Source organism: Perognathus longimembris, chromosome 1 (genome assembly GCF_023159225.1).
Source record: "Perognathus longimembris pacificus isolate PPM17 chromosome 1, ASM2315922v1, whole genome shotgun sequence".
NCBI classification, from domain to species: domain Eukaryota; kingdom Metazoa; phylum Chordata; class Mammalia; order Rodentia; family Heteromyidae; genus Perognathus; species Perognathus longimembris.
Window position 1 is genome coordinate 78,125,964 of NC_063161.1, and position 12,185 is coordinate 78,138,148.

Consider the following 12,185-nt stretch of genomic DNA (forward strand, 5'->3'; position numbering starts at 1 on the left):
GCATAGCTTCTGTCTACTGTGATTCTTGTTGCTGAGCCTGGGCAATGCCTGGGGTGGGACTTGTGTGGGAAGTAGGGTAGGTAGCAGCTCTGGAAGGGGCACACCCCTAACTGACCCAGTCTGTGTTGACGAGTGTGCCCCAGGCCTGCTCTGGAAAATTCTGATCAGTCTTCCATCCCTGTGAGTCTTATACTAAAAAGGATGGAAGTGTATTACAACAGAAAAGCATGTCTTTAAAACATATAAGTAACCATCTGCATACTTGACCTCTCCCCACTCACCATCTGACAGACTACTGTGTCTCTGTGACTCCTTCTAGAGCTATGAGACAGTGGTGATGCTGCTACTCAGGCCTGCTTCCAGGCTGTGCCGCTCCTCCCTGAGCTTGCCTGCTGACGACAGCTGAACACATGATTGTAGTATCATAGTTTTAATGAAAAAATGATGGGAGCTGGTGACAACTTAACAATACAGTGGCTAGATGTGGTGGCACATGCCTGTGATCGTACTTATTCAGCAGGTGGAAAGCAGGAATATTATGGCTTAAAATCAGCCCAGATAGTAAGTTAGCAAGGTCCCATCTTAACAAAATAAGTATGCCTGTCATCCTAGCTAGACAAGAGGCTGTAGGTAGGAGGATCACTTTCCATAGGCAAGAAATAGAAGTCACTATCTGAAAAGAAATAACTAAAACAAAAACAGCTGGAGGGTTGGCTCATGTGGTACACAACCTGCCTGGCAAGTATGAGGCCCTGAGTTCTTACCCCAATAATACTGAAAGGAAAAGAAATAGAAAGAAGAAGAACAACAACAAAAAAAAGCATTTGACATTCTGTGAAGACTTAAGTTGAATGCTTTAGAAGGTCCAAAGGAGATTGTTAAGAAGGAAAACTGTAAAATATGAATAGGAAAAGTTGTAGAGTCTAGGAAGATTGCAGGTGTCTGTTTTGAAGAAGCAAAGCAAAAAAATCACAAATTATGTTTCATGTATGTGGCTTATACAAAGAGTAAAGGATGAAACTTCAGTATGTGGACCTATATTTGAAGAAGAAATTTGCTGCTTAGGGAAGAATTGTTTAAAGTATTTAATTTGATTCTCCTCTTAACCAATTCTTGTAGTCATTGCCAGTTCTGATTATTTTAATAGGAATCCTTTTTTTTTTTTTTTTTTTGGCCAGTCCTGAGGCTTGGACTCAAGGCCTGAGTACAGTCCCTGGCTTCTTTTTGCTCAAGGCTAGCACTCTGCCACTTGAGCCACAGCGCCACTTCTGGCCGTTTTCTGTATATGTGGTGCTGGGGAATTGAACTCAGGGCCTCATGTATATGAGGCAAGCACTCTTGCCACTAGGCCATATCCCCAGCCCCAATAGGAATCCTTTTACTGATATTATTTTCTTTTTTATAGTGTAGATTGTGTGTTCTACATTACTGAATGTATTTAAGAATATGATTGTTTTATTATAAATGATGATGGCCAGATTGCTATGCAATAATTTGTCATGGGAAAATGTGGCAGGATCCAGGTGATGGATGGTGAAGGCCCAACTGAAAACCCAGAGGGCCTTTGAATGGAGACCTAAAGGTGGATGAGGGAGTGAGCTCTGTGGAGGCCTAGGGGAGGGGGTGGGCGTTTTGTAGGAAAGAATGTGTAGCTGGGAGCTTGGCTCTGACCAAGGGCTATTTTGAGATAATGGATTTGAGAAGTATCTACCTTCTTGTCCTGCTCCCAGTCTTGGGGCTTGGACATTGTCTCTAAGCTTTTGTGTTCAAGGCTAGTACTCTGCCACGTGAGTCAAAGCTCACAGCTCTACTTCTGGCTTTTTGTAGTTAATTGGAGCTATGAGCCTCATGGACTTAACTGCCCAGGCTGGCTTGGAACCGTGATCCTCAGACCTAAGCCTCCTGAATAGCTAGGATTACAGTTAGGAGCTACTAGGTTAGGCCAGATATTCCTACATGGAAATGGTCATTGGCTGTTGAGAAAGGCTGTCCTGTGATGGGTCCTGCTGGTTCTTCACTTGAGGCCTCTGGTGTGTGGGTAGAGCTGGAGAGCAGACCACCATGCCTGAGATAGCAGCCAGCCCTGCCTCCCCTTCCCCAGGGAAAGTGACTTTTTCTCTGCGTTTTTGGACACAGGCAATAGGTAGCTCTGCAGGGTGGGTGGATAAATGTAGCTTTCTGTCCTGTGGCCAGTATGTGTTTTTTTTTGGCCAGTCCTGGGCCTTGGACTCAGGGCCTGAGCACTGTCCCTGGCTTCCTTTTGCTCAAGGCTAGCACTCTGCCACTTGAGCCACAGCGCCACTTCTGGCCATTTTCTGTATATGTGGTGCTGGGGAATCGAACCCAGGGCCTCATGTATACGAGGCAAGCTCTCTTGCCACTAGGCCATATCCTCAGCCCCATGTGGCCAGTATGTTGTGGAGCTGTGATGATGAGATGGAATGGTGTCTTCCGTGAGTGACCTGAAGCTATCTATGGCTATGGCTGCTCCAGTTTTCAACCTCTCATTCTGTGGCCTCAAGATTGGGGAAAGCAGGCACTGCCACTGTTAGGGAAACCTCCCAGTGCCTGTGCCAGGGCAAGCTCACTGCCCAGTGGAGTTAGCATATACTAATCTCCCTGTTCAAGGCACTCCATGCCGGGCCTGTGCTCCTCATAGCCCTGGACCTGCACGTCATCTTCCTATGCAGTTGTGGTATGTTACCGAGAGAAGTCTGGGCTGCCCTTTGGCTTTTCAGCTGTGAGTGCTGGCCATTCTTTTGGCTTTCAGTACATTTTTGCTATCCAATGTTTTCTATTCTGATTTTGGCATTCTTTTTGCAAAAACAATAAACCATGTTGCTTTTGTTCTTTCCGGTTGGGCGCTGGCCCTGGCAGAAGCCCAACCCTAGCAGTTTGGCCTGTGGTCTTATCCTGTGGGTTCCTATTCTTTGGAAACAATGGCACCTTCGAAGAAAGCTAGAGGTCTGTCACTTGCTAATTGGTTCTGTGGCAGTCCTGTTTCATTCATGCTTGGTGTTGGCATCCTCTGGATGTAGTGTTTTTCAGACTTGTTGAAACTGGCACTGAGGGCTTCAGCAAGAGCCAGGGCATCTGCTGTTAGGACTCAAAATAGCTTCAGCTTGGGCTCAGGGAGAAACCGGTGGGCTCGGTCCCACAGCCCACTGCATTCTGCACACAGCTGAGTTTGAGTCAAAATTCAGCTGCATATGGAACAAAAGGACTTCCCTCCCCGCAAGCCCCTGGTTAGAACATGAAAGGCCTCGCAGCTGAGGCCAGTGTTATGCAGCAGATGTCACAGTTTGGGCTGCAGTTGGAACTGTCATTCTCCTGTCATTCGTGTTGGAAGCTCCCAAGGTCCCAAATGCTTCCACTTTGTAGTTGTGAAGTGCAGGTTTCAGGGTGGATGCTGTTGGTATTTTTAGTCTGTAATGGCACTTGGCATGACTCTGTCCAGTTACAAGCACTTAGCTAATCCCTGCAGTGCCCTGGGTAAGCATCTCTGAGTAGCTTTACCCACACTCAGGTCAGAAGGCTTCTAGAAAATAAACACTTCTTGCCTGTTAGAGGTATGTATGCTGGCCCCTGGGTTTGCAATGTGGAGAGGGCTGTGCAAGTGTATTAATACGCAGGGACTCCCAGCTCCTCCAGCCTCTCTTCTGTACCCATACCAGCTCAGGGTTTAAGACGGACCACCAAAAGCTGAGCATGGTGCTTTTTCCAGCACAGCTGAGCCTGGCTCCTGATACCAGGCTTCCATCTCTTCCTTTTCCACATACCAGGCTGTTTGTGTCCTGGTCCTGGTGCTGGTGCTTGTGCTGGCCTGAGCACTGTGTGTAGGTGCATTATCTTGTCAGAGTGGAAGGTTCCAGTAACTTACTCCCCTCACTAGCTAACTCACCCCTACTAGGTTGTCTTAGGCCAAATTCATACATATGAAATATACATCCTCATTATAAGAAATTTACATAGTACACATGAAGGTAAAGCTCTCTGGATTGCCACCTCTGATTCCAGCTCTGTCATAAAGGTGAGCCCAGGATATAATTGGGGCACTGCTGTCTAAAGTTTGTCCTATTATTGTTATTATTGCTCTTATTATTTTAGTGTTGCTGGGGATCAAATCAAAGGGCTCTACTTCTGAGCAGTGTCCTTAGCCCTAGGGCATATAACATAAGAACATCCTTGGTACTTGATTCCTGTGTATTTAGGATGTGCACTTGTGTGAGCAGCTTTGGTACATGGATTCGTGCTCTGTGTGCCTGAGCCCTTTGCTGAGCATCCTTTGTAACTGAACATGCGGGTGGTCCTTCTGCAAGAGTGGCATCCCAGCCTCTGTGCCTTTGCTGCCATGTTAAATCCACAGGCAGGGCTTCAGGAACAGGAGCTCCTTCCTGTGGTTCTGCAGACAGTGGTCTACCTCTGAGGTTGGCTCTCCTCCTGTCTTGCACATGGTGTCCTTACCAGCGCTTTGATCCTGATGTGAAGGGATGTCACCTTCCTGACCCCACCTACCCTAATCACCTCTCAAAGGCCCCATCTCCAAAGTCTGTCCCTTGGAGTTAGGGCTTCAGCATACGAATCCAGAGAGGAGAATTGGGCCCACAGCAGCATGCATCTGGCAGTGGGTTGAGGTGGCTACTCTGTGCCAGTGCTGGCCAGGGCCCTGCCCATGGGACTCTAGAGCTCCTCAGAGAGATGAATGGCCTTTCAGGGGCATGTCAGTGTTCCCTACCTGACAGCTGTGTTGGCCATTGGCCTGAGGACAGCAGCACAAGGCAAGGAGGAGAATGGCCCACAATGGTGTCCTGTAGTGTGACACAGAATTTTCCCTGCCACCCAGTCCAGCGAAGCAGTGGGGACTCCTATGGGAATCTCTCCACCACATGGCCCTGAACTTGCCTTCTGTGTGCCCTGTGCCCACTCCTGTGATGGGTAGTGAGGAAAGCAGAATTCATCCTCAGCCTCAAGCTGCTGTGCCACCCTTCTATGCTGTGCCGAGATCCCACATGTGCTTGAGGATGTTCTTGTCAGTTCAGGACATTCTGGGTAAATTTCCTGTTGCAGCAGTAGTCGTCAGCAGATGAGATCCACACTAGGTGTGCTTTCAATCACGAGTGAGTGGACTTTACACCACCAAGCAATGTCTTCAGGGCTCAGTTTCCCCATTGCAGGATGAAGATAGTAAAGGGAAGAGCGTGAGTAGTTTTAATGGAACAGCACAATTGTGGGGCTCTGCTAGTGCTCCTCCATGTGCTGCTTCACATGGTTGCTTTAGAGAAGTGAGAGAGGAGCTAAGTCCTGGAATGAGGCAGTAGTGATACTGCCTTGTGCCAGGCATGGGGTGATGCTATGTCTTGCCTCTGGCAAAGTGACACTATTTGTTATGTGTTGTTTCTGATTTTACACGTGGAATAAAGTGACCTTATGAAAGTAACCTTATGTAGTTGGGGAACTAGGTTGGAACTGGTGTGTAGCTGGGGTGGGCTGTGGTTGGACCCCGGTAATGCGAATGCCTACGACCTCACTTGTCCTCATTTGAGTGGTCAGTGGCTGTATGGCTTTGGTCCTGTCTTAGGTGCAAGATTAGACCCACTTCTGGGAACAGATGGGACTGAATGTTCAGTCTTTTTCTTCCCTTAGGACTCCAGAAGACCTTTCCAAATTTGTGGTGGAGTTACAGCAGCGGGAGCTGTCCCTGAGGGAGAAGAACAATACCATCACCACCAGGTAGACTGCTCACTTGGGGTGTGCATGGGGACTCCTTGCTCTAGGCTGTTGAGAGGAGACGGTGGGTACCCCTCTGGATCACTCAGTGTCTCAAGCTGTCTTTTGCTACTATCACGAAGTACCTGAGGCTGGTAGAGGTTTATTTATTAGCTCACATGTTTGGAAGGGCCTGGTGCTAACATCAGCTTGGCTCTGGTGGGGACTTCCTAGGGATAGACAGGGGCTCATGTGGGCAAAAAAGCACACCACCCCAGAGGAAGTTAGAAGAGGAAGAGGGCCAGGCACCCCTAATAGCTCTTGCACCTCCCTATACTTGTGTACCATGAAACCACTTTTACAAGACTTGGGAATGGCTGTGCTTCACAGCAGCTGAATCTGCCCTAGTGGTTGGGGAGCTGGGGACTGGTAGCCATTAGCCCTGTTCTCATCACAAGGTAGTGAAATGCAGCTTGAAGGCCTCATCAGTTTCATCTGGGGTACCTGCTTGTTGGCTTGCTGGTTCAGGTGTCCCTGCTTAGCTCTGAGCATTCCTGTCTTTGTGGGAGCCTGGAGTAGAAACCCTGCTCCTGGGGTGCCTGTGGTGTCTTCGTAGACACAATGTCCAGCTGTCTGGTGCCTCTGATTTCAGGTGACAAGATCTCTCCCCAGCAGACTTGAGCTGCAGGAAGACTTGTTTCCTAGCCTAGCAGGGGTCCAGAGGTGGGTGGCTCTACAGGTCCATTTAGGCCTGCCACTAGGTGTTTTCCCTTGGACCCTACATGCATGGTGTCTTTGCCTATACTACTTTTTTCCTGACTCCCGCTGGGTGCCTCCCATTCATTCCTGACACCTTGGATTACCTGGGTCATGGGATCAGGCTCCTTCAGTCCCAAGGACCATTGGGAGAAGCTGTGTGGCCATGATGAGGGGGAGAGTCCCATCTCGGGGATGGGCAGGTCTGTGAGGAGAGTTCAGAGCCAGCTTGCTTGCCATTGCTTATCAGGCCGAAGCCTCATTTTCCTGTGGAGATAGCTGTTTAATAATTTATTAGTAGCCAGAAGGAAGGGTTTCTTATTTTGGTGGCTGATGTCACTTTGAAAATTGGCTTTTAGAAGCAGCTGGTTATGTTGGACATAATCAAATCAGTTTGCTTTAAAAGCCCAAATGATAAAGATTGCCTTTTGCTTTCAAAGGCACTGTGAGATGAAACGGGTATGAGGAGTGATTTGGAAGTAGAGCCTGGCAATCCCCTTCATTTTACTCTATGAAACAGAATGCACTATTAAGGGAAAGGAAACTTGTCTGCTTAACAGTGAGGTACTTTCTGTACTTCCCTGCTTTGACAAGTAGCAGTTAGATCAGTGTCTGCCCAGAGAGTCCCAAGGTCTGGGAGCTCCATGTGTTGTGCATACATGTGCCTATGCTTTTCTTTTGGGTTCGTTGTGGGGGCAGAGTGTCAGGAACAGCCTGTCCTGGGAGTAGGCTGTCCCTGTGACTCCTGTCATCTGCCCCTGTCTCAGGACTCCTGTGTTCCCAGAGCCAATGTAGCTGCCCTAGGAAAGGTGAGCTCAAGGTGTCCCGTGCTTCACTCTCTGTGGCCTAGAGGTCACTGTGGGCTCTACTTACTGGCATCTCGGGACGCTGAAGTGAGGTCCCCAGTATCTTCCCCAGTCTGCCTCAGGGTGTTCGTCCAGGGCCAGTTTCATTTGGGATTCTGTGTGCTGGCCATTTGTGCTTTGGCTTCACATGGCCATGGCTCTTTGCTCTGGGAGGCTCCTGCAGAACATGTGCAAGGGCACATGGGCTGTGCAGCTGTGACAGATGGGGTGACCCATCAATCAGCACAAGGGACGCAGCAGCTGTCAGACACTGAGGGGAACTAGCCCAGGCATCATGACTGAGATTAGAGATGTCCTCAGACTGCTGTGATGAGGCTAGGTAGGGCTACCAGGGCAATGTGGGATCCCCAGTGACAATGGGCAAATGACAGTGGGCAAATGTTGCCCACTGCCCATTGTACTGTTGCTCATGAAACACGGCTTGTTTTGGGGCACACTCTTCCTCCATTGTGCAGAACTGCTGTTGGTTTCTGTGCTCGTTGGCTCAGTAACTTGGTGTCTGTCCCAGACTCAGTGAGTGTTTAAGTCCTGGAGGTCTGTCTCCTCCCTGGAGTTTTTATGTTGTCTGTGTAGTTTGGACTCCCATCTGTGTCTCTGCAGTTACTGCACTAGACATACTGAGCTCTTGTGTGAATGAGAGGTGGGGAAGTAGACCATCCTGTATCTGGTATTGAGGGAGCCTGAGCAGAAGGTCATCACCTGTGTCTTCAGGAAGAGCATATGTTGTACCATAGCATTACCAATAGCCAAGAGTGGCTGCCATTGAGTTTTCTGCCATTGTGATCTATCTGGCTTTGACCCATGTTACTGACGAAGTCTATGTTGACTGAGATTGCTCTTTCCTAATGTTTTTGGCTCTGTAGAGCTTGAGGCTGGACCTGTTGGTGATGAGGCTTTTATTTCCTTCTGATTGGGCTGGTGTCTTAGAGACAAGAAATTTATTGAGCCCGTTTCAAGGGCAAGAGATGAGGATGGGCCACATTTGTAGGTAGGGAGGAGCTGGCAGCTTTGTTCAGGTTTATTCAACTGTCTTTATCTCAGAATGGACAGAATGTCTTTAGGGCTGTTTAGAGGATTGTGCATCTGGAGTTCAATAGCCCTTGATGATTTGTGGCAATGTAGTGATATGCTTTGTGTGTGTGTGTGTTTCTGGGGATTAAACCCAGGGCCTTGTGCATGCTAGGTGAGCACTCTACCACTGAGCCTTGGTGGGTGGATAAGAAGGATCCCTTTGGTTGGCTATGCAGCCAGGAGTAGGTCCTTTGCTTAGTGGACAAAGAGCCTGCAGAATGTTAGAAGCATACATTTGCATGCAGCTCCCTGAGAGGGCCATCATGGAAGGCTGTTTATCCCTTTCTGAAAGGCTTTGTAGAGACAGGGTACCATCCATCACTAATATGAATGGGTCTGTCTGTGCGTGTCTCCCCACCCTCTTCACCTCTGGATGGAATCTGATTACAGTGTGAAGGAATTTTGCCTTTTGGCAGCCCTTCCCTCCGTTTTGGCTCTTTGAATCTGATAATGTCCCTCCTGGTTCTGTGGCTGAGGATAAGGCTTATAGACAAATGTCTACACAATCCTCACTTGCTGTTCTCTGCACAGGGTTCATCAGGCCTGCCCAGAGCCTCTGTGCTCTCACAGGATTCATTAATGTTGGGAGGCAGAGGCACCCCACATACCACTGGGTTACCCCCTGACTGCTGCCTCACCTCTGCTGCTGGCTACACTATTATCCTGCTGATCATGAGGGATAGGCACTGAGCTATAGGGAAGAGGCACTGAGCTGAGGAAGAATCAGAATTAGGAAGCATGTACCAGGGTCCCAGGGGCTCTGCTGTTTGGGGTTCCTCTCCTTTGCTGGAAATACATGTCACACTTTGCAGAGAGAGTGAAGGGAGCATGGCCTGTAATGACCTGTCTGGGTTCTGATGTTTAGTGTTGTCACCTGTTGTCAGGTGGGCACTGAGGGAATGAGAGCAGTCTATGCTAGTGGACATGTGCTGCCCAAGCACCAGGCTCAGTGTGTCCTCAGCAGCATGTGACTTCTCTCGGGTAGACACGGATATTATTACGACTTTGCACCTAGGGAACATGAGCTCCAGCTTGTTCTGCTGCAAAGTGGTAGAAATAGGGTTGGACTACAGGGCTTGTGTGCTGCTCTTGAAGGGGGAATACAAGTTTCTGTGGAGTGCTGGGCCCATGCCCCTCATTTCACTTCCTCAGCAGAGAGAGACCATGGGGCTGCACATCCTTAGTACTTGGTATTATCCAGCTTTCCTCTGTGCACCTTAAGGTAGTCTGTAGAACCAGTGGAGATGAGCTGCTAGGTGATGTGGGCATGGGTGCTTCTACTTGTTGGTCTGTTTGGCTACTTTAGATGGCCCAGCTAGGCTTTTCAGAAGGCTCTATATAGTCAGCCTTCAAGTGCTACCACCCAGGCAAGAATTGCATTCACCTTGGCATACTAATGGCAGCTGATCTGGAAAGTCACCTATTGCTGCCTCTGAATCACTTAAAGTCCTGGTCCTTCCTGGACGCTTGCAGAATTTCCTTGGGCCATGCAGGGCCATTCTCTTGAGTCTGCCTTTTGGGAGGAACTGCATTCTTGTTTAGCAAAGGAGTCTTAGGAAGCAGGTGAGGAGGTCATCATCCTGTCCATATAGCTGAGATTGTTTACTTGCCACCCCTGTTGCCTCCCAAGAGTGAGTTAAGATCAGAATCATAGTCGTAATTCTTAGTGCTCTTTGTCCAAAGCAGTTAGCCAATCTCTCAAAACATCTTGTAGTATAATGAGGCCTTGTCACTTTTGTCAGCTGGTGTTTGTGTGAGTTATAGTGCTCTCGAGCTGTCCAGAGACCAGCAAGGCCAGTGACAGGCACCCAGGATTCATGATGCTAGGACGTGCTTCTGCCTCTGAGTGACTGTCAATATGTGCCCCTGTGCTAGTGATGATGGTGAACAGTCACCACCGGCTCTAAGCACAGGCTGCCCATGTTCAAATTTCAGCTCCACCTTGGAGGAGTGCTTTGTCCTTGAACAGTTTAGTCTTTCCACAGCTCACAGTCAGAATGGCAGCAATTACAGCTCTGGTGTTGTGAGGATGAAGTTAACAATGTCTGAAAGCTGTGGTGGAGGCCTGGCACAGTGAGGTATTGGCTCCTAATAATGGAGAAATAATCATTGTCCCTTTTTGTGCTGCACCAAGATCAGTGGCTCTTGAATGTTAGGGAGCTGGCACTGGTGAGCTCCCATTGGGCATCACAGGTGAGATGAGCCTCTGTTGTGTAGCTAGCAGCAACAGTCAGAGGGGTTGTGTTTATGTCATGGTGGAGATGTTGGATTTGATATGGTAGGTACAGTGGGTAAGACAAAAAGAGTGATGACATAGCTGGCTCTGCCCTGGCCTGGACCACATCCTGCAGCTGCGGCCCCTGCCAGGTCTCATGCTTGTCTTAGCCAGTTACAGTCTTGGCTTGAGTTAGCCCCTGGGGTTGTTAGGAACAGAGACAGAAGACTTGCCATGGCCATTTGGCTTTTGATGTCACTCAATGTAAATGGGCTTTGGCAGAGGTGTCGAGCCTGTTTGTGTCTGATCAGCTGTTTCACATGTCTTCCGTGGCAGCCCCTACAATGCCCCATTCTTCCAGGCCTGGAGTCTGCCCCCTGTCTGTATTGGTGTTCTTGGCATCCTATTCTAGAATGGGAGCCTCTGCTGCCTATCTGTATTGATGTCCCAGGCACATGGCTCCATCTTTCCCGATTCGGAGCCCCTGCCCTCTGTCTCCATTATTGTCCCAGTCACCATGGTTCCTGGCACACCATCTTTCCAGACTTGGAGCTCCTGCCCCCCATCTGTATTGGTATCCATAGCTCTTGGCACCCATTCTTCCAGACCTGAGGCCCCTTCCCTCTGTATTGGTGGCTTAGTCACCATGGACCTGGCACCCATCCTTCTACATCTAGAGCCTGTGGCCCTGTCTCCAGCCTTATTGGAAGCATGTGCTCCTGAAGTGCATCTCTTTCTTCCATGCTAGAGTGGCATGCCACTCTGTTACCACTTTTCCTTCAGATGACAAGAAGTTCTGTCATACTTACCTGTATTTGCTTTTTAGGCCACTTGTTTTCCATATAGCTTTCTGAGGGGATCTTTAAAGATTAGGTGTGTTATCCTTACCCCTAAGCCCTCTGTGACTCTTAGATGGTTGGCAGCCTCCCCTGTAAAGTATGCACCCTGCCCCTGACTCCTGCCAGCTTCTCTGGCTGACCTCCTTCACTCTTTGGATACCTTTGCCCTTCCTGCTTCTCCTCTGTCTTCCTGACCTGTCTCTTGATTGGTCCCTGTGCTTTTTTCAGTGTTGGCCTTATTTTACTTCCTCTGGTGGCCTTCGCAGACCCATCTATGTTAGACCTCCACTGGAATATATGTTATGTAATTACGTTTGTTTGCCTGTGTTTGTATTTAGTGAAGAGTGAATGAGTGAGATGAAAAGGTGAAGGGCACTGGTATACAAGCCTTGAGCTTCAACCCTTCCTTGAAGACCTTCTTGCTTTTCTCACATCCTTGTGAAAGCGGTAAGCAACCATTGGCTCAGCCTGCTCAGTGTCCTAGAGTCCTGCCAGGGTTCCCACTTGCCTTGACTTTTCTGGACCAACCTCCACCCTCTCCTACCTGGGCTACTCAGGTCTCAGCTCTGCAACAGCAGCAGCAGTGATGGAGCCTGACAAGTCATTTTTCTCCCACCCTGGAGTGCCACAGCTGTGATGTATCCTTTAAAGTCCCATGGTCCTGTAAACTTGGACCTCTGCTCATCTGTGTACATTCTTGACCTAGTCACACTGAGCTGCAGCAGGCTGGGC

General features: G+C 48.9%; 1 protein-coding gene across 2 annotated transcripts in view; it reads left to right on the forward strand.

The window, feature by feature from the left end:
- Positions 1-12,185, forward strand: part of Mad1l1 (mitotic arrest deficient 1 like 1) — a 305,826-nt gene that overhangs the window by 56,698 nt on the left and 236,943 nt on the right. Inside the window, exon 10 of one of the 2 annotated variants that reach the window (XM_048330376.1) lies at positions 5,644-5,730. The exons of the other annotated variant lie outside the window; for it this stretch is intronic. Coding sequence (XP_048186333.1) covers positions 5,644-5,730 — 87 coding nt within the window. The remainder of the gene's footprint in view (positions 1-5,643; positions 5,731-12,185) is intronic. 2 annotated transcript variants of the gene reach the window in all.